General features: G+C 38.3%; 1 protein-coding gene across 10 annotated transcripts in view; it reads left to right on the top strand.

Annotated features, from left to right (window-relative positions):
• Positions 1-23333, top strand: part of DMD (dystrophin) — a 3940859-nt gene that overhangs the window by 143975 nt on the left and 3773551 nt on the right. The window contains exon 1 of one of the 10 annotated variants that reach the window (XM_073664720.1): positions 16546-16968. The exons of the other annotated variants lie outside the window; for them this stretch is intronic. Coding sequence (XP_073520821.1) covers positions 16962-16968 — 7 coding nt within the window. The 5' untranslated portion in view covers positions 16546-16961. Of the gene's footprint in view, positions 1-16545; positions 16969-23333 lie in introns of those variants that run through there. 10 annotated transcript variants of the gene reach the window in all.

Here is a 23333-nt window from a genome sequence, read left to right on the forward strand (position 1 = left end):
ATGTACAATTCCAAATGCGTTTTGAAGTACTATTCAACTCATTTTTCAATGTCATTACTAGTGATGAACGAGCACTAAAATGCTCGGATGTTCGAAGCTCGGGTTGAGCACTTTGGAATACTCGGGTGCTCGACCCGAGCAACGAGCCCAATGTAAGTCTATGGGAAACTCGAGCATTTTTCTGGTGGTCCCCCCCGGCGGTCTGCAGAAGGTCAAAAATTGCCCAAATCGATGGGAATGGTGCTCAATTAAACATCAGCCAGGCAGAATATATAGGCAGATAGGCAGGGTATATTGGAGGGTGCATGAAAAACATAGCAGGGTACTGGGAACACACTAGTGCCCTCCGATTTTCATTCACCCGTCTCTTTAAAAAAGCCGGCCGGCAATTCATCAGCGGCATACATGGGTACCTGACAATTTAGAACAGAAAGAATAGAGCATCACACATAGATTAGATAGATAGAAACATGTCAGTCACATATATAATAAGAACAGTGACAGTAATGGTTACTGTACTTGTTATTTAGTGTTAAAATAAAGGATTTATTAAAAATAAATAATTGTGTTTTTGTCTCTTTAAAAAAGCCGGCCGGCAATTCATCAGCAGCATATACCGGTACCAAACAATTTAGAAAAGAAAGAATAGAGCATCACACATAGATTAGATAGATAGAAACATGTCAGTCACATATATAAAAAGTACAGTGATATTGTTGATTACTGTACTTGTCATTTAGTGTTAAAATAAAGGATTTATTAAAAAAAAATTGGCGAAGGGTTCCCCGTAATTTTAGTCTCTAGCGGAGGTTAAGCAGACGGCTGGGGCAGATGTTTGATGCCTGGGAAGGGGGTAATACCCACGGAGCTTCCCAGGCTACTAATATCAGCCCCCCAGCTGAATACCTAGCCTTTACTAGCTATTAAAATGGGGGACTCAAAAAAAAATGACGTGGGGTCCCCCCTATTTTAATAGCTAGCAAAGGCTAGGCAGACAGTTGGGGGCTGAAATTAATAGCCCAGGAAGGGTGCCATGAATATTGGCCCCCTCCCAGGCTAGAAAAACCAGCCGTCAGCCGCCGACATCAACCCCAGCCCTATTACCCCACTGCCACCGCTGCAGGGCAGTGGGAAGAGCGAGGCTAAGAGCCAGAATTGGCGCATCCTATAGATGTGCCATTTCTGGGGTGGCTGACAGCTGGTGTCTCTAGCCTGGAAGGGGACCAATATTCAAGGCACCCTTCCTGGGCTATTAATATCAGCCCCCAGCTGTCTGCCTAGCCTTTGCTAGCTATTAAAATAAGGGGGACCCCACGTCATTTCTTCGGGGGGTCCCCCGTTTTAATAGCTGGTAAAGGCTAGGTATTCATCTGGTGGCTGATATTAATAGCCTGGGAAGCTCCGTGGGTATTACCCCCTTCCCAGGCTTCAAACATCTGCCCCAGCCATCTGCTTAACCTCCGCTAGAGACTAAAATTACGGAGAACCCTACGGCAATTTTTTTTTTTTTTATAAATCCTTTATTTTAACACTATTGCCGGCTTTTCATGTTTCACTGTGAGCACTGTTCCCATCGATTTGGGCAACCACTGTAATGCCACAACCACCATGGCTGTGACATTACAGTGAGTGGCAGATAGTCCCTGCATGATTGGTGCTCTAAATAGCGCCAAACATGCAGGACGGGGACCCGAGCTCCCGTCCGAGCATCTCAAAAGTACTCGGCGAGCTCCGAGCATCTTGAGTACTGAGATGCTCGGGCGAGTACCGAGCAGTGGCGAGCATGCTCACTCATCACTAGTCATTACCTTAAATGTATGTCCCTTTTTTCTTTTACACCATTAGAATAAAAACAATGGACTGGATTAACCCATATTAATTTATATATTAGTACAGTACACATCATCGACTTGTTTAAAACTGAAAATAATGAACACAATAGATTTATATAAGATTTACAAGCTTATTTTATAAATCTAAACATCAATAAAGGCATTGTCATAAAGAATAGTGTTGCTATAATTATTAGGGTACTTGCATGTCATCGAAGACCCATTGAATATAAAACTACCTGATATAGCTGACATATATTTTATTGGCTGGACATGGATGAACAGTTTATGAGTCTAGAGAGAGCGATGGGTGATTTACAATTTGCAAACACCCTTGACTATCAGGGGCCATTGAGACAGAAATATGTAGCCTTTTCTGCAATGCATTTTAATGAACATTTGGTTGATATATGCTAGTATTTGTCTGCAGATACTGGATGGCAGGATACCAGCCACTATAGCTTTTGCAAGAAGCTGATTTTTAGTTCAAAGACTGAGAAATCATTATTTAGGGAAACTCACAAATTCCAGCTTTGCTGAGAATATCATTATTCATTTCCCCGATCTACTATATACAGTAAGTTAATGGTAAATGCTTTGCTTAATGATATATTCCTGACTGCAGTCAAAACATGTCAGATCACAGAAGTCTGCATAGCCTTGTATTCAGGGAGAGATGTATCTTATAGCATTATCATTATCACTAATAACTATTTATAAAATATTGCACTGACTTTGATTTGAAAGAAGTACAAAGCATCCGTTCATTTTCTAATGAATTGCAATGGCAAAATATCATTGTGTTCCTACTAAATTAAGTTGCTGAATTTTTGTTCAACTTTACTCAACTATCACTAATAGAAAAGTATATGGTTAAAAGACATTAATCTACATTGAATGATATATTTATACGTTAATTGATCCACTTAGCAATTTTTTTACTTATATTAATTTAAAAAAGCAAAATGCTCATGTACACAACTGTATGGATTTCTGCTGTATAGATCCATAGTGTGGTGCCTATAGATTATAATACAAAGGGAGCCATCAGGTGGCTGTATAAAATGGATGATGATCACATCGCGATGCTCAGATGGGCCGTCGGCTCTAATGACCTGAGCTTGACAGCTGCATAGAAATACATGCTTTTACACTCGGACCCATCTGAGCGTTGCTATGCGATCATCGTCCATGTTGTACAAAGAGAGAATAATCATTTATCTACTATTCATACATTCTATTTACAGGTTATATATTGTAAAAAAAAAATGTTGATTTTAATTATTTGTCATTATTAGGCCACGGCCCCACTATCAGTATTTGGTTAGTATTCGGTCAGTATATCTCAAGAGTGAGAGCCAAAACCAGGTGAGGAACAATTAGAAAAAAGGTTTAATAGAAACAAGTCACCAATTCTGCACTTATCACCTACTCCTGGTTTTGACTCCCACTGCTGAGAAAAAATACTGATCGAATACTGACCAAATACTGATAGTGGGGTCGTGGCCTAAAAGCGATTGTCCATCCCTACCAATCAGTTAATAATTTGCCAGTGAACCTAAGTTCAGATCTGCAGTGAAACCCAGGGGGAAAGAAGCATTACATTGAGTGCATTTTAATGAATGGACTGTCTGTGTAAAGAGGCATTTACACTGCACGATTATTGTGAACGCTCATTTTACAATAATCATGTGGTCTAAACAAGCTGCTAATAGCCTGATGAACCAGTAAAATGTTCGTTCGTCAGGTGAAATGATCTTTTTGTTTAACCAAAAGATCATTGTTCTCGGCAGCTCATCACTTGGTGTCGCTGATTGGCTTATGTAAACAGACATTAAGGTATAGACCAGCAAGGTGGCTCAGTGGTTAGCATTGTAGTGCCTGTGTCCTAGGTTCAAACCCCTCCAAGCAAGTAAAATATATAAATGAATGCATGGGTATGATGAGTCCCACAGAGATATACTGTTTTACACCACTCTCTGATACAACTAATTAATGAGACATTTCTAAACTGATTTTTTTTATTAGACTTTCCCTTTAATGAATAGCTATTATAGCTAATAGTATTGAAAAGTTTTGCTGTAAACACATTTCATCTGTTTTTTAGTATGAAAAAATGTTAAAAACTTCTGTAAAAATCTGAATGTTTTACCTTCTAATGATGGGCTCATGTTACTGGCCAAGAAAAGAATATAGCCGCTGGTCACACTTCATTTCTGGATAAATTATTAATGACTGTGTTTAAATAAGTTATCGCGAAAAGAGCTACAGGGTAACGGACTTAAATTGAACTTTTTGACATATTGCCTGAGAGTTTCTTTAGCAATATAGTGTTTGCAATCATTATAAACTTAGTAAAAGGAGAACAGATATTATGAACATCAATAAAAAAGAACATTAGTGAAAGAAAATTTTTATGATGCAATTATGAATTGTTTTGATAAAGAGTCACTTAAACCGACATAATAAAAAAACCCTGTTCTGTAAAACTAGGAACATGAAAGGAAGCAATATTAAAGATGGTTAGGACAAGGGGTGCAGCTTCGGGTGCACAGAAGCTCATGGGAGAGGCTGGCCCCGAGAAGGAGGCTAATTGGTAGCAATCACAGTACACCCCCTGTGTTATTTCATACTCAGGATACTGCCCTGTGTGTTCTTTGATCTCCTGTGTAGACTCTGCCCCTACACCACAGGTCATTGGGTGTACGGGCCCTCAGGGCATCTGACTGTGCTCAGTATATCCCCTTAAATATTTAATAATTACTTTTTGTTCTTGTAACTGGTCTTTCCTAGGAATTAAACTAGAAACTGAATAGTAAGCCCCAGGCTGAACTACTGTATATGAGAGATTTTTTTCTGCTTATTGATCTAAATGATATTCTTCTATTTTACAGACATATTGTACATTATTGGTTAAAAAAAGCTGAAAACTGAAAGCCAAAACTTTTTTTTTCCATCCCCTGAAATAATGGCACAAAAACAATTACCGTAATTGCAACTTTGTACAGTACAGTCAATATAATATAAATAGGGAATTGATAAATGGCATAAAATGGCGCAATTGTAAGTTTTTTGCTCCATTTAACCCATAAGGAAAAAATAATAGAAACGGTAAGTATGTGTTTATGGTGCCTTAAAAAATTTGAGCTTGTCACTCTTAAAGCTTCATAAAACAAACCTTTCTAGAAACTTATGTAAAATGTATGACTGTTTTGTTTTTGAATGAGGAATGGTGAAGAGAAAATAAAAGTCTAGTCATTTGAACAAGTGCACCACCAAGTGTTCCATGTGTATGTGTATGTGAGATATATTTATGTACTTATTTTCTATACGGTAACGTGCATGTGTACACTATGTGTAAGCATAATGACTGTCTAAATGCATGTGTAATGTATTAAGATTGTTTTATATTTTTCCCCTCCAAAAAAAAAACTGACCAGCACCTCCAAACAGAATAAAGCAAGTGTGAACAGGTGAAGCTGCTGTTACTGCATAACATAGGACAAAGAATACAGCCACACTATGCAAGCCTTAACATCTTAGCGCTGATGTATTTTATTATTTTTATACTTTTTACACACCTAGCAATGTTTGTACAGTACTGTATGTGCATGTGTACATATGTGAATATGTGGGTGTATAATGAGTGGGTGCAGTGGAGGGGTGCTCAACACAACTCTTGCACAGTGTCCACCCTTGTGGCATAGTTTTTCCTAATGCACCAAAATAAATTTCAACAGGTCCTATAAAAAAATCAATAAAAATATTCTATAAAAATGTTTCCCTTCTAATTGAATTATTTTTTTGAAGTCTTAATTTATAAAGGTAAGGAAGATAAAACTAGTACTACTTATTATTCTACAGATTATGGTCAGCAATTAGAAGCAGTCAGAGACTACAAATAAAAATACTCTATACCGGGGTGGATGTTTATATTGAATATTGTCTGGCAGGAAACTATTTTATGTATCAGATTTTTATTGCTAATAGTATAGTATTTTAAATTGTAGTATTATATATTTTTTAGTATAAATAAAATTCAGTTTTTCTTACTTATTTTCCGCTTATCCTCTGAGCCAGCAGCTGATAGAATACGATTGGTTACATCAGTAATTAGTTAACAGAAATGGATAGCACATGATCTGAAGATGCAAAGCGTCTTTTGATAAAAATTGATGATATTGTTGCACATCGGTCATAGAAAAGTTAATCAATATGATAACACAAATATAAAAGCAATTTAATAATCATATAATAAAAGCTGCAGTATGCACTTACTGTGTCTGTCTACCCATTGTTTGAGCATTGCTGCTTAATGCTTTTAGCCTTGTTACTCACTTGCTTTCACTCTCTATTATATACTTAGCCATGGGTCTTAATTTTTTTTTCCATTCCTTATGACTCTTAATTAATGCTTTCAGTTCAGAGGGTTGTCTGTTGGACATATCACCAATCAATAAAAAAATGATAATTTATAGGTTGGTGGGGGTCGAACCACTGGGGCTTGTAGTGATTGGCAGAAAGGCAAACTTTAATCCTTGTTAGGATGAAGTAGTAATGCACATATCAATCACCATTCATTCTTTGTGGGTCTGCCAGAAAGGGCAAAGTGCAGCTCTCAGAAGGCCCATGGGGAAGGAATGGAGTGGAGGTTGGCCGTGTGCACTGATGCTTCATTTGGGATAAAAGTGCCCGATACTGCCAACTGGTAGGAACCCCACCTAATATTTTGGATAGGTGATAACTTACCTTCACTAAAGAATCCATTTATCTGGTCCCTTATGATATTCTTTACCACTTGTATGGGGATTGTTGAGTTTTATTAACAATCTAGGGTCTATGGTTATGGGCTGCCTGGATATCAATCCTTTCGAGATTATGTCAATAGAAATATTAGATCTTTTCAGCAAATGCTCTTGTGTTTTCCCTGCTGACTCGTGTTCCTTCCAAAATTGCATGCTAATGGGCAATTGAGGGATAATATTGCTGGCTTCACTCTCTGTGGCAAAAGAAAGACAGGTTTAATCACAATATACAAAAGCATTAGTTTACTATTAGAATTCTGAGATGACAGAAAAAGCTGCTATGGGAATTGATACTTGGCAGAATATATGACTTGGAAGGAATAATAGGTTATACATTTTCTTTGAAAAATAAATTATGCAGGGTTACTGATAATAATGTGGGATGTAGATCAAAAGATCTGTACAATTGCCAGTTGTGGCTTTGAAGAAATTTTTCTGATCAATGGCAAATTGATTAACTGTAAACCATTTGATGGCAGCTTCTTCCACTCTGTGGATCAGTTTGGGGTTTTAAGCAAGAAAGGTTAAATCTATGCACCTCTTATCTTTCGTTAACAAAATAGCTATTTACATATGTCATATAAAGCACAAATCAAATCTTATGTAACTTTTCTGATAATCTTACAGACATTTTGATTTTTAAGTGTATGCTTAAAGTGTATTTATCAATAATCTGTGGCTGCCCTTTTTATTTAATAAAAGGGTAGTAATCTCTAGATTGCTGATTTCTCTTATCATATACAGTAACATACTACCATAGTAACGTAGGTTGAATAAAGACCTAGGTCCATCAAGTTCAACCTTTATCCCCCAATTGTACTCCCTACACTAACTTGCTAACTTTCTGGGACTATGCCTCACAAATGAATTATTATTACCATTTTTATTATTGCTGCACTATTACTTGTAATAATCTAGTTGCCCGTCTTGTTTGCTTTTGCGGCTGCTGCTTGACATTGAGTACTGCTGCTCAGCTTACTGGTAACCAGAATACCCAAGTCCTTCTTCTGTTCTGTAGTCCCAAGTATACTCCCATTTAATGTATATGCAGCAATAGGTTAACTCCGTCCTAGGTGCATTACTCTACATTTATCCACATTAAACCTCATCTGCCGAGTGTTTGCCCATTCAGTCATCTTATTCAGAACGTTCTGCAATATCGTAATGTCAAGCTCAGATTTTAATATCCTACATAGTTAGGCGTCATCAGCAAAAACTGACACTTTACTCTCAATCCCATCCCCAAGGTCATTAATAAAGAGGTTAAAAAGAATCGGGCCTAGCAAAGTTCCCTGTAGCACCCCACTGCTGACTATATCCCATGTAGAGAATGTACCATTTATGATGACTTTTTGTTTCCTATCAATTAGCCAATTCCTTACTCATCTACATATAGTTCCCCCAAGTCCTTGTTCCTGGAGCTTCAGTATAAGGCTGTTGTGTGGTATAGTAACAAATGCCTTTGCAAAGTCCAGATAAAATCACAACAGCTGCATTACCAACATCCATATTTGCACTTACCTCCTCATAGAACCCCAACATGTTGTTAATAAGTGCCCCTAATGTCTCCCGAAAGATGTGTCCAAACTTACAGGCCGTGAGATCCCAGCAGAATCTCACAACCCTCCATGACCCCACTTGCATTGAAAGAGCAAGATCTCATGAGATCTTCCTCTTTGCACTAATCGAGTACTGCCCTCTTACCAAAGGTAACTGCTTTATTTATACCAGTTGATGACATCTTACTAGAGCAGCACTCCGTTGGTGCAGAGCAAGAGGAAGTTTGTGCTCTTTTTTTAATGAGACTCTAGGGGCACTTATGAGTGCTTTTGTTAGTAGATGATATTTAGATTAATCACCAGTTTTGAGCTGCCGACTCTTTTATTAAATAAAAATAGCAGCCCCAGATTGGTGATAGGTGCTTTTGATTTTTGGATGCACAGACAATATTATGCATCCTTTACATTGCACTTTCATTATTGATTTGATCTTTTTTTAAAATGCTGTAATCAAATTTTATTTTATTGTCTAAGAGAATTGGAAATGCTATATATACAGCATTTTTATTTGTTGGGTTGGTGATTAGGGATGAGCGGACCCGTGGAAGTCCAAAATTCAATTCGAGTACCAGAACTGTATCCGACCTTGAATCTGAACCCGAACCTTATGGAAATCAATGGGGACGCAAACTTTGGAGTTGGAAAATATCTCCTTCTCTCTCTCTCTTCCCCAGACTCCTGAACTGTAAAATGGACTTCCAGAAGAAGTCCGTGTTCGGAGTTCAGTGCGAACCCCAAACTTTACAGTTTGGGTTCGCTCATTTCTATTGGTGATGTGTTTTTTTTAATGCAGCATAATTCTGGTGATTTACCCATAGCTCTTAATTTATGTCATGTGTGGGTGTTTTTGCAGATACTTGGTTAAGAAATGTAAGGATCTGGGAAATATTTCTGAGTTGGAGTCAGCAGGAGGTGGAAAGGGCTTGGATGTATGGTTCTAAGGAGAGAGCAAAGTTCAGTGAGATGGGGAAGATGAATTCTGTTTTGTTCATGTTAAATATTAGGAACCAAGCAGAGAAGAAGGATGAAAGAGACATTGCGGGATTCTGGCTATTAAGGAGATGATATCAGGTCCAGAGAGGTAGATCTGTGTGTCATCAGCATAGAGGTGATACTGAAAGACGTGGGACTTTATGCCCTGTCCCAGGCTGATGGTGTAGATGGAGAAGAGCAGGGGTCCTAAACCTGAACCTTGGGGGACATGCTTCCCTTTTTACAACAGTTTTTTTGCCCCGCATCATTTTAAATTTGCAATGCCCCTTTTGCAAATCCCCAGGTACTTTTTAGAAGAGTTCTGGACAGGTGCTAAAAGGCAAAAAGTAACAACATTTTAGTACAAATCCCCCCTGTAACAATATTTCTTCTCCAGAAAACTGGCATAGAGGGATGATAAATTCACACCAAGTGCTTCACTAGCAATTGTAGTGCAGATCTACAAAAGTAGGTGACATTACCATATACACTGAGAAACACATTTTTAAGGCAATTGTTTATTGTCATATCCAAAAAAATTAAGTTTACTTTTCAAGACTTTTTTCACAAAGAGATTTTTGCAGAGGTTTTTTAATCTTACGCAAAAATTGTATATTTTTATTTTACAAGTGTTTTTACTTGCAATTCATTTTTATTCAGAGACATTGTCCTGTCTTAAAAAAGTTATAGCTTGTGCATACAGTACTGAAATAAAAATGTGGAGTACTCAAGATGTAAAAATGGCAGAAGAAAATATGGCTTGCAGCATGCATAATATTTCCCTATTGACTTACAGCTAAGATCTGGAAAAAAATATTTTTTTGTAAAAGGTACCTTTTGAATCTATTCTTAGAAAGTCTTCACAAAGCAAAAGAAAGAAAGAAAAATGCATTTTTTTTGCTATGTTTTTATGGATGTTCTTTTGTTGCAAAAATGCAGTGGCCAAATATAATGTAGCAGTCAATAAGAAATGATGAAATTCCGTACAAAAATTACGTTTGCATTTCATTTTTTTTAAGTATTTGTGTATGGTTTACATTTCTTGCCATTCTTTTTCCAAGTCCAGTACACTCTTGATATAGCAATGTTTTCAAACATTGTTCCACAAACAAGCACGGAATCCTAAAAATGGCAGTAAAATGTATGAAGTGTGTATGAAAGTAGCCTTAATCAGGAAAAATACACATCATTCCTTTTTACGTACATCAAGATGTGGGGAACAGAGCGCACAATAGGGTGATACCCTATGGAGGGTAAGTAGGAGAGTGTTGGTTATGCTCACCTGATGGGGTTGTGACAGGCAAGACTCCTATGTAGGCATGAAGAAAAACAGCTGCTGCCCCATGGCTGGTGGATAAATCCTCCAGGAGATATTGAATCCAGTTGGATGAACATGTAGGTGGGCTGTGCTGTTGGAGTAAATCAATTCTTCAGAGATGATGATGAGGAAAAGGCTTTTTGATCACAACGCATTTCAATGCCGTATCGGCGTCTTTTTCACGTGAAAAAAACAAATGTGCAAAACATGACAACAGGTGGGTTTTTAAAGGCCCAAAATGGATGCCAATTACATATGGAACACCCACAGGAACACTTAATCCACTAGGGAAATTAGGAAGGGGAGGGAAGTTCAACTGACAACTTCAAATTGATTAAAGTTTAGAGAGAGAGAAATAAAAAAAAGGACCATACTTATTAAGGATAAAATGTAAACAGATGAATAGAGGACAAATGATTGGAATGTAGGAGAAGTCAGATAAGAACCAAGGATGGGCAAGTGAATAAAAGCCATAGAGGGAATGTTTAACAGAAGAGTCACCCAGGCAGATGAGGAAAAGAGGGCAAAGGAAAGAAGGGAACTATACATATAAATTATACCACATAAATAAAGGACAAATTGTTCAGGAGAAGTGAGTAGAGTGCAGGAGAAATGGGATTAGAACCTGGATGGGGCAGTGTATAGACGTCAGAAGGGCAACAGTAACAAATTAGCCATCTATGTGGATAAGGGAAAGGTAATACAGAAAAGGGAACTAAACATATAACTGATAAAATATAATACATTATTGGATGAATAAAGGACAAAGTGTTGAAAAGAAAGTAGTAAAAAGATCAGTGCAACAGAAATGGGATGAGAACCTAGGATGAGCCCGTAATTAAGAACCAGAGGGAGGACATTATGCAGAGTAGCCACCTAGGTAGATGAGGGACAGGTGATACAGAAAAGGGAACTATACATATAAGTGAATAAAAAGGACAAAAAGTGTTGAAGAGAAAGGAGTGAAATTATTGGAGTTTGGAGTGCAGGAGAAACAGGATTTGAACTCAAGATGAGCCAGTGAATAGGAACTATAAAGAGCCGCAGTGAGGTGTAGTGAGACTGATGAGTGGAAAATAAGCAATAAATAGTTTAAAATCAAAAAAATTAAAGAGGAACTTTCAAGAATAATGGATGCAACTATTGGCATCCAAATCTTGAAAAGCATCAGAGACAACATGCAATTACTAAAACATTTTTTAAATACGTGGACGCCAATAGTTACATCCATTTTTCCAGCGCTCACCATAGAAAGTCGCTTAAAAATGTCCCTTTTAACAAGTTTCAATGGATAAAACGGAACTGCAACAATGAGGTTGATTTTGTTCTCTACTATTTTACACTTTGCAGAAGATTGCATCAGTCAGAGAAGGCCCACATGATGTGGGGTGTGGCCTAACAAACTTCCCCATAATGCTTTTTAGCTATCACATCACTTGGTATAGCAGAGTGATTCTGGAGGTACTCTCATAGCCTGTATAAATACAGAGACAGGGAATGCAGCAGCCATAGCCAATCAGAATAGTGAGAAGATGTCACAGCTTACAGCTAGGGACAAACGGACCCGTGGAAGTTCGGGTTCGTTGGGTTCAGCGGAACTTTAGTGCACAGTTCGGTTTGTTTACCAGAATTTGACCCAAATTGACCACGGAGCCGAACCCCATATAAGACAATGGGGACCCAAAGTTTGATGCTGTAAAATAGGAGAAAGAGCAGGACAATTGCCCTGCTAACAAATTTGGATAGGAAAATAACTTTAAATAACATGTAATAAAAAATAAAAATAATGATAATAATCTTGAACCAGGAGGTAGACATTGAAGTGGAGCAGTGCCTTGCATGTGTATTTTACTGTACTTGTAATATTAAATAAATGAAAAAAATTATGTGGGGTTCCCCCCTATGTTTAATAATCATCCAAGGGAAAGCAGACAGCTGTGAGCTGGTCTTATTATGTGGGGTCCCCCATTTTTAATAACCAGCTAAGGCAAAGCAGACAGCTGGTGCTGATATTAATAGGCTCTGAAGATTCATGGATATTGGCCCCTTCCAGGCTAATAAGACCAGCCCTCAGCCACCCCAGAAATGGCGCTTTCATTAAATGCATCAATTGATGTCAGCAGCTGGCTCTGTCATCAGGCACACAGGTTAGCAATGGTGTCTGTCAGACACCCCCATTAATAACCCAGTAGTTAAAAGAAATAAACACCTGCAAAAAAAATCTTAATTTGAAAAAACTCTCCCTCTTTCACCCATTTATTAAAAAATAACCACACCATTCCGCCAGAGTCCACATGTAGGTGCCATGACAATTTCCATCTCCATCTTTCAGTTTATGTAGCCCCATTCAGAGAATGGGGCTCCATAGACTGGAGCAGCAGCCACTGCCAGGTCTCAAGCTATAATCAGCCGGGTCTTGCTGCAACTTTACAACAAGCTTTATCAAGCATCCAAACTCTGAACAGTAACACGGACTTCAGGTTTGCTCATCCCTACTTACAGCTTTACTATAGAGATAGGGAGGGAAAGCAATAAAAAGCTGAAGAAACTGTACAAATAGTGTTAGACAGCACAGCAATGAAGGATGGTTACTATCTGTTTAACCCTAGTCATATATATTGAGGTGATCTAGACATTACTAAAGTTGAATTCGAATTAACAAGCTTGAGAGGGTTTGGATACAGTCTTAAGAGACATCATAGTGGGAAAGAGTTTCTGTCAGGACAGAATGACTGTTCAAACCAAGTAGAGGCGCTCGGTGCATCATGGCGGGGCCAATCATTTAAATACACCTTTCAGCCTGCTTGTTTTCCCTCAGTCTCCACCCTCTTCTTTAATTGACTTTAATTGACAGCTTTGACTTCATACAGTCAGTGAAGGGTGGAGATAGATGAAACCATGCAGATGGATAAAAATATTTAAATGATTGGCCACACCATAGATGCATCAAGCACCTGTACTTGGTTTGAACAGTCATTATGTGCTGACTAAGTCCCCTTAAGCATGTTTTGTGTCTTTTCCGGGTAATTGGAGGATTTGCAGTACATTGAAATCTAGAGATGAACGGATCTTTTGAAATTCGAAGACTCTGAAAAATTTTACCCCAAAATTTGATTTGAGGTAAATAAATTTGTGCAAATCTCACCATTGGAAAGCTTGCAATTGATTCGAAAGCACACATGAAGGAGTGGAGAGCGAGAGAGAGAACTCGATTGACTATAAGAGCTTATACTTACAGACAAGTGTTAAAGAGGTCCCCATTGATCAGAAGTCCTTACACTCTACAGGAGAGAAAGAGAGAGGACTCTGCTGACTCTTAAAATTTACACTTTACAAAAAAAAGATACATTTTCAGTGTTTCTGCAGATGGAAAATGACTTTGCTATACAAATTGTGCTTCACTGGGAACCGCTAATCTGTGTTGGCCTAGGTACTGACAGAGCTGCAGGGAATTACGGGGGGACCCGCATAGCAATGCAAAATTATATAAAGCCACGCTTTCATGCTTTAACAGTGGGAAATGGTGCCAGGCAAGTTTTTTTTTGCAAACCGGATATCAGATCTTAAAGGGAACCTGTCATGTCAGGTGAAGCATGTAAACTACCACCATTGCGTTTTTAGTGATGCAATATGCATCACTAACACGCTTTTTGCATTAAAATCGGAGCTATAATCAATTTTAAAAAGCACTTTATGTACTTATATCATACCTGCTTGTTTAGTCATAGGGGTGTTCATTGCTGTATTTAGTCCGGCTTGTGCCCACCCGCTCAATTTGAATTTCCCCTGGTTTGTGCCGACGTCACACGAACAGTCTTTTTTGAAATCCCGCGCTTGCACTATGCATGTATTCACCCATGCTTGCGCACTGTATATGTTCACCCACACTTGTGCAATGTGTAAAGCCGCGCATCGCTGCACATGCGCAATGATGAGTAGCTTCTGCGCATGCGCAGTGACGAGCGGCTCCCACATGTGCACAGGAGCCACTCATCACTGCGCACGTGCGGGAGCTGCTCGTCACTGTGCACGCACGGAGATGCACAGCTTTACACATTGCGCAAGCGTGGGTGAACCTATACATAGCGCGAGCACGGGATTTCACAAAAGACTGTTCGTGTGACGTCGGTGCAAACCAGTGGAAAGTTCAAATTGAGTGGACGGGGACAAGCCCGACTGAATTCAGCAATGAGCACCTCTATGACTAAATGAGCAGGTATGATATAAGTACATAAAGTGCTTTTTACAAAAGGTTAACACGCTTTTTGCATTAAAATCGGAGCTATAGTGATGCACATTGCATCACTAACAACAACCTGGGAGCAGTGTACATGCTCCACCTGGCATGACAGGTTCCCTTTAAAGTGTTTGAATTTGCTTGAAACATCAAATTTCAGGAAAATTGACTGCTCGGATCGATCCACTCATCTCTATATGAATCAATTCGCTTAAAAATTGGACAAATTCTGCAAAGCTTTTAAATTAGAATTTCTAGATATTTTCTCATCTCTACTTTGTATATTTTTTATGGACCACAGCTCTGTTAAAAAAAAGTGTGAAAACAGCCATATGCTATTTTGTGTTGGTGTGCTATCCATTAAAAAAATTATTACAAATGTACGTAAAACAAGCACATTTGAATGTGTCCTTGAAATGGTTGTTCGGTCCAAAATGATAAGTCTGCAGTCACTCTGACACGCACTGTGTAGTGCGGGGATTCGCCAGTCTCCAACCTAGGACCGTCAGGTACATATGCGTTATACATACCCCTGGCCAGATGCCAGCTACTGGGCGCTGCCTCTCTCCATACACTTGCATGGAGCGAGGCCGTACCCACTAGTCGGGCTCTGGCCGGGGGTATGTTGAACTCATATGTACCCGCTGGTCCCAGCTCTTAAACTGGCGAATCCCTGCAGTGCACAGTGCGTGTGCTGGGGGGATTCATAAGTCTACAGTCACACGGAGTGACTGCAGACTTATCATTTTGGTCCAGACAACCCCTTTAAATGCATCAAATAGACTACACTTCTTATAATAACCAGGCTCCAAACCACTAATTCATAATCTACACTCATTCTATCTAGCCAGTTCACTTATCAAAATAATACACTTTAGCCATTTCCTTGCAAGAAAAACCTAGCTGTCAGGGAACAAATCAACTAAAGTTTAATATTTAATGCAAAAATATTATTGAGGATATTTTCACACACAGCTGATTTCTTTCAGAAGTTTCTGCCAGTGTCCTATTCATCTAAATGCAGAAACCCATTAGTTTTCTGCCAAAATAACTAGTCACACAAGCAAAATTGATTTTCAGTTAGTGAAATTTTTAAAACAATTTTTCTGTGTGAATTTTCCCTAAAAGCCAATATCTCCACCAAAAAGCCATGAGAACAGCGTTCAGACAATCTAGTGACTTACACTGTGACACAGCTTTGATCCATTTCCTTGCAGTCTGCAAATTAACCCTTATCACATACACTACTTCAGAGTTTCCATAGATGGCATTAGAAACATATTTATTAATTCCTTGAAACGTATGATAAATGGCATAAGGGTCTGTGATTTTTGACCATGTAGGTCATCACTGTTGGCGATTGTGCTTGCTGCTTGATGTCCTGATGGAATGTTAATTAGCCATTTTGTCTTGCCTGTCACTCCTGCCACTCATTGCTTCTGCAAGTTAAAGGGATGCATGACATTCAACCTTTATTCTGCTTTAGATTTACATCAGCATTGTGTAATTACATCTCAGCCTTGGTTCCTCGCGAAGCTTCTTCCTCTGCCAGCGATCCACTTTCTCCTAGTTATTATGAAGAACTGTCTCAGCTACCAGAAATGAAAACATCCACCTAGGATGCAGCATATCCAACAAGTCATATGATCTGTGACGACTCCTGATTTTATCACTGTGTAGTTTACTTGGATTATCAGCGTATATCTGGCTGTTACAGCAAGTAATACAGAAAGCCACTCCTCCGATAAGAAAAAAAAAATGAAAAATTGGCCAGCTCCGAGTCATGCCAGCCAATAGAACTAGAAGAATCGTGGGATTTAAAACAGATTTGCAGAGGCAGTGCCTGTGTGGCTCCGACAGGAGGAATACTCGTTAAATGAACACTGCTTCTCCTTCTTCTTTTTTTTTTTTTTTGCTTATGTGAGCTTGCAGCAAGAATTAGCTTTGTGAGCCCGACGTATCAGATTAAGTCACTGGTTACCACACCGACGGTATAGCAGCTGCATAATAAATGACGGTGAGAGTCATGTTAGGCATGCTCACCTAACCTAACTTGAATCATGCGTGAGGGGAGCTATTGGAATTCAAATAGACTTTCTTGTTCCCAGCAGTCGGCAGTAATAGAATGCTTTGTGGAAGATGACAGATGCAGGGAAAAGATGCTGTTTTGCACTATCTTGATTTGTTACAGCAGCCAACTTATTGGCATGATGGAGTGACAAGCAAAAAGCAGCTGGCATGGAAGGTAGGATTAGCAAAGTCATCTTATCATTATGAATGTAATAAGAAACTGACTGTGACAAAGACTATGCTAAAATGCTCTGCACACTCATCTTAGATGATGATGGCAGATAAACTATGTACACTGTGATTCTTCTGTGTGTTAACCGTTAGGATTTCCCCTCGCTGGTACTGACCATTTGGGGGCTTTAAAGGGTTAAGTTAAGAAATGTGTCTTAAAAGTCAGTGCAGAAGCAGCTACAGCTTAAATGTCAACAGATTCTGCCAAATGCAGCAAGAGCACAAGATAATGCCAGCTATTAAGAGGAATTCTTCACTGATGTACATGTTGTAATCTACAATAACTCACGATTAGGCTGAACTCCTACACAATAACCCCCTGCCTTGTTATTTCCACTTGTCACAATATTAAGCCGCAATCTGGGGTTTCCCTTTTGATCTATTCTGCTTATGTTCAGCCATTATTCAGTTTTTAAGAGCAGTATTATTCAGGAAAATAAAACAGTGGTTTCCTGCAGGGTTATCCAGCAACTCGAACATCTGTCTCAGCTATTGAACTGTATTCACGTTTAGCCAACTTGATGTCTTCCCAGCTGCTTTTTCATTTACTTGCTTGATTAAGGATCTTAATTTATGTGTGTCTGACTGTATCAAATGGAATAATGAAGAATGTCTATAGAGCCATTTGTGTTATTTCTACCAGCAGTGATTATTATTGCATTTGTATAAATTGTAGCATAGAGACTGTGTCACTCATGATCTTGCGTGCAAGATGGGAAATCTGTGATATTTAATTTTTAAAATGCTCGGAGGAGTAGCTGGCAATTTCACATGTGGTTTCTTTTCTCCGCTGCCTGATATGTAACAACAGGTGATCGTTTCTAGGAGAACTTATCAGGAGATCAGTTTTAATATAACACTAGTAATTAAAATGTCACTACAACTTAAGACCACTGAGCAGCAAATGACACAGTTTGCTGCTAACTATATGATTTCCAGCCGGCGTGATGCTCGACAACTTAACACTTATGTGGGTTGGTTTGTATTCTGCTCGTAAATGCTTATTACTGGGTGCAGTCCTATTCATTGCTTGTTATATCTCTATTATTATGTGTTTGTCAATGCTAGGAATAAAATACTCACAATGGAAATTCATGACCTCTGGGCCAATATATGATTATTTAGCTGTTTTTCTCAAACTGGCTAGATTGAGCTTTGTTTGCCTTGGCTTGTCTTGTAAGTAACCTTTAGCATGGTTTGGCTCATTTGCACTTCATTTAATATTAATTTACTTCACTTTCTCTTTCTAATGCAAGTGATTGAGTGACCAAATAGCAATCACGTTTTTTCAGATGCAGCATATGTACGCTTCTTGGCCAACTTTGAATGAGTGATACAATATTGTGACACTTACAGTATTTTTACCATGCTGATTTATAAATACTTGTTGGTAACCATGTCAGGATTTCAGCATCTCCTCTTTTCTTTTTTTTTTAAAGTGCTGACAAAATGTACTCTCTCAAAAGCTGCTTAAATAGTATTGATCTCATTCAAGCTCTGAACATGCTCCCCTCCCCCTTGTTCTTGGCACCCCCCCGCCTTCTTATTCTTCTCTTAAATAAATGGTTAAATCCTTGCTTAATTGACTAAATGAATCTTTGAGCAGCCATCAGTTATCGCTTTCCATGTTTATTGTGCATTGATCTAGTGTTGTTAATAATTTGCTTTTCTGCACCGCTAAACCAATTTCCTCTCCTAATGAAGAACACCTAGTACTTCTTTCAACAGCTTTCCAACCTGACCCAGAAAATGTAACATTTATTAGTTTTAAGTGGCCTGATTCATTTTAATTTTCCAGGTGCATAAAAACCACTAGAGGTTGCTAGTTGATATCAATTTTTCACCCGCTAGACAAACAAATTCTAAAAATAAATTCTCAAGCAAAGCTTTAAAGACTTTTCCTTTGCATATAGTTCATCCGTAAAAGCCCTGCTGATGTGCAGCCATAGTATATGTGCAGTAGTTTCCTAAAAGTAAAGTTTAATGATGTTCTTTGTATCAGTCGCCGTAAGCAATTTTTACAGTAGGCTTCTTCTGCTAATGTATACTCAAAATATCTAAAATGTAGATGGTTGCTGATGTAAAATGACTTGATTTCTCATTCATATCTATTGTAGAATGGACACAAGTGCATAGGGTCAAATGGACAACTCTGGCTTCCTGACTTTTTTTTAAATCAATGTATCTTTCATGGGAAAATGATATGATTTAGCAGCACAGAGGCTTACAGGAGCAACAATAGGATGTCATGGCAAATACAGTTTGAAAATCATATTATGAAAGTATTGAATGCACTTGTGCTAATTTCTTTCTGAATATAATGCAATATGTCCATTCATTAAAAAGAAAATGTAACTTAAAAGAACTTCATATACATTATTAAAGAAGCATGAAAAGAAGTCTAAGATCTGGACCACCATTCATTTCCATACCAAAAGCTTTCTGCCAAAGCAGTCATAACCCTTTGACACTGCTCAAAGCTTTACTTTGGTGGAAATATGACACAAAGTTTTGGAAAATGCTGTCCATTCTAATATTGTAGTCATATCAAATATAATTAATCTTTCATATGTACTAATTAATGTTTTATAGAACTATATAATTCTAGACATCAGGGATGCTGAAAGTTTAGAGATGTCTGAATTGTCATCTTTTCACGTGCATCTGTTACATACCATTCTCAATGCACTTGCCGTTTCAATTGGAAAGTTTATAGGAATATGAAGACTATTAAAAATGTCTTGGCTTTTGCCTGGATAGAGCTGAATTTCATTCATATATGTATGTTGAAGTTGGACATGAGAATGGTAATCTGGTGATGGTAATGGTATATTGGGACTTTTCTGCCTCACCTTGCTTCACCTTTGTTTCACCTAGTTACTTTTCACAACCTTTTCTCTTTACTCTTGCTAGTCTGGAAACTTCAAAATGCATGTTAACAAAGTGTAAAAGTGGAATTGTTTTTACTTTATTTGCAATCTACTTATAAAATAATCAAATGCTGTATGGATGTTTGCGAAACCACTTTGTATTGAAATAAACTGTTATGTGAACTCGTGGCTAGGGCTGCAACTCTATTATGGGAGGTGATTTGTCAAAAGCTGAACAAGGTAAAAATAACACATTTGCATATGGAAACCAGCCAGATTGCACTTTAATTTTCCTAGCCCATTCCGAAAAGGTAATGAGCAGCTACGTTGGCAAATATTATCATCTCCTCCAGTTTTCATTTACAATAGTTTTGGAACAATATTGTAAGGTCTGTCTGAAGTAATCAGCCCAAAAAGGCTATCTCAGACAAACTTGGCTCAAACCACACCATGTATCAGATCCAAAAGGAACCCCAGCCTTCAACCTTTAACTCCTATACAGGGATCCTGACTTACAATGGGGACCTCCGGGTTGTGTCCATGGAGTAGCTGCTGCCTGGAGAAGGAAGTCTTTGACAAGATTTGCAAAACATAGCCACGCCAGTGTCAGAATCGACAAAACCAGGTACAAAAACAGAAATGTAGGAAAACCAAATAATAGCTGGCAACTCCTACCACTATGCTGGGAATTTAAGTAGGGTGTGGTACTGTCTCATTGGTCACAAGAGAGAGCTGATTACGCTGATTACGCTATTGGACAGCACACATAATCATTTTGCCTGACTGGGCAGCAACACAGATCCTAGCCATACCAGTATACCTGTCTAAACAGAACCTGTGACAAGAAGCAATATTGGCCATAATTTCTCTTCCTTTACCATCGCCTCCCACATAATGATTATGGGGGCACCTGACAACAAAGGCTGTCACTACTGGAGCAGGTTCAGGTAGAGATGTAACACTTACCTTCTAGTATCTTTCTTTTCTTCCTGCTTGTCTGATTTATAGTTATTTTTGTTAGATATGAGCGGATCGCTTCTCATGACCCCAGTCTACAGTACACGTCAGTGCTCTCTGGTTGCGCACAGGAGTTGATATCTGCTCATCTTTAATTTTCATGTAATAAATGGCTATATGAGAGCAATAAAAACACATTAACCTATTAGTCAATGATGATAACAGTGCTTCTCGTGAGGGGTTAATTGTTTACAAAAGGAAAAAGAAAACAGCGCTTTATAGGGCAACCTCTATGTTTCTCAGCAGTGGCCTCTAAAAAGTGTGAAGAGTTGTGGTGCTCTGCAAAGTACTGTCTACATCACTTCACCTCTACAGGGGATGACAGCAGACTGGTGGGGGTGCTGTGTGTCAAACTTATATAAAATACAAAAGTAGTGGATAACTCCTTGAACATACCGCTTCTGTCTGCTTTCACATGGTTTTATGTCCTATATAGCATGTAGAGTAAAAAACAACATCAATGATGGCTCTCTTTACTGCACTGTATGATAAAAATCTCCAGTTAAGCCTGGATAATTGCTTAAAGACTTTATGTTAAAACAGCAAGGCATGAACAGATCATGTCAGTCTCTTTATCAGCAAGTATGTACCATAATATTTAAAAGAAATTGGAATTGTAGGCATTTTTCATGCCACTTCCAAATATGTGTTAAACATTAAAAAAAGCAAAAACCTGCTAATACTTATTTAGACGTTTTGCTGGGTTTTCACTATTTGTGAAGGCATGCCATGTGATTTATCTTATATCTCTTCTTTTCCATAAACAGTACTCCACTTCCTGCCTTACATGGCATGAGATGGAGGGACACATAATGATTACAGATGAGCTTCAATGTCACCCAATTGTGCAGATTTTGCCCAAAAAAATTAATTTTCAGTGAATTTATTTTCCATGTATTGAATATCCCTTAGTATGCTCTGGGTTTGGGATAGACCCGAGAGTATAATAAGTATAAGATGTAGAAAAAAAAAATACTCACCTCATCACGCAAGGTCGGAACTGTCAACCATAACTAAGCCCAGGATGTCTTTGAACAAGTGCAGGAACATATTTAGCCTATTTGCGAAAATAAGAACTGTCCTAGAGTGCATGTTGTAAGGTCGCACACTTTATGATGTCACGATGGCGCCACATTCCTACTACATGCATGTACAGAGACGCCCTGGGTCTAGTTGCTGCCGGAAGTCCGGGCCTAGTGTGAAGAGACCTTGGATTTCAATGTGAGGCGGTGTAAGTAATTGACAGTACAGGGAAGAGCAAACAGCGTAGGTAACCAACGAGGTGAGCGGTGGGATTAGTAATAGTTTTTAATTTCTCAACCTTTTACCAGCTGTATTTTAATCTTTTGGTGCCATTTATTTTGTTGAATGTGCGCATTGCAAATTACTAAAAATTTGCATTCTGAAAAATATCGACTTTTTTGTAAAATTCAATTAGAATTCAATTCCACTTGCATAAATTTGCTTATATCAAATAGCAATGAGAGACCTGTCTTTCCTCAACCTCAAATGAAACTCACTGCACATGCCCTAGTTTCCTGGGTGTTCAAGTTCTGCTCAAGTATGTAGGAGGATACTTTAATGGTGGACACCTATCCCTTGCCACATGTTCTTCCATCTGCAGCCATATTATGGACAGAGTGGCGTGCTGAGGGGTTGAGAAAAATTAGCAACCCACATCATTGCAAAACAGAGCGGAATTTTTAACAATATTTATTAGCAAGTTGACCAATTTAATTGTTTAATGCACATTTAGAAACCGTAATAGAGGATGCCAGTAGTTTAATGCGTTGATATATTAAAATTATAATACATCATATAAGTAGACTGATGCATGTACAAGCCATAGATCTTTCATATAATTTGCTTTTTACTGTGCAAAAACTTTCAAATTAATAACTATGTTGTGCCATCTTGCTGGATAAGTCCTCCAACTGTCCACAGACATCAAGCCAAACTGAGCTACCAACTGTTTATTTTTCTGGATTGTATTTAGAATCACAATGCAAATGTTTCCTGCAATCTTCATGTTAATTGCAAAACTACATGAATAATCATGTGCAACAATTAAGTCCCTGTCCCTTTATAATGCAATGCAAAAGAAAATCTATGTAAAACTAATCAAATCAAAGTCGCATACATTAGTTAATGTGAATATGAAGACACCAATGAAATAAGATAATTAACACCTGCACTTAAGCACTTACAAAAAGAGGACTTCAGCATTTACTAGGTTGAAGAAATGTAACATTTATAGAGCATATACTGTACATGAAGAATACTTACATGCATGATTTGAGACCAGCCTTCTGCACTAGAGGGCATGAGTGGATGATAAGTGGTAAATACAGTCTGGTGGCAGAGTGTCATGACATCTAGTGAAGTAGTAAGATGATGATGAATGAGATTGACTAAAAAGGGC

Source organism: Phyllobates terribilis, unplaced genomic scaffold (genome assembly GCF_046119375.1).
Source record: "Phyllobates terribilis strain yellow unplaced genomic scaffold, ASM4611937v1 Scaffold_2__4_contigs__length_985480577, whole genome shotgun sequence".
NCBI classification, from domain to species: domain Eukaryota; kingdom Metazoa; phylum Chordata; class Amphibia; order Anura; family Dendrobatidae; genus Phyllobates; species Phyllobates terribilis.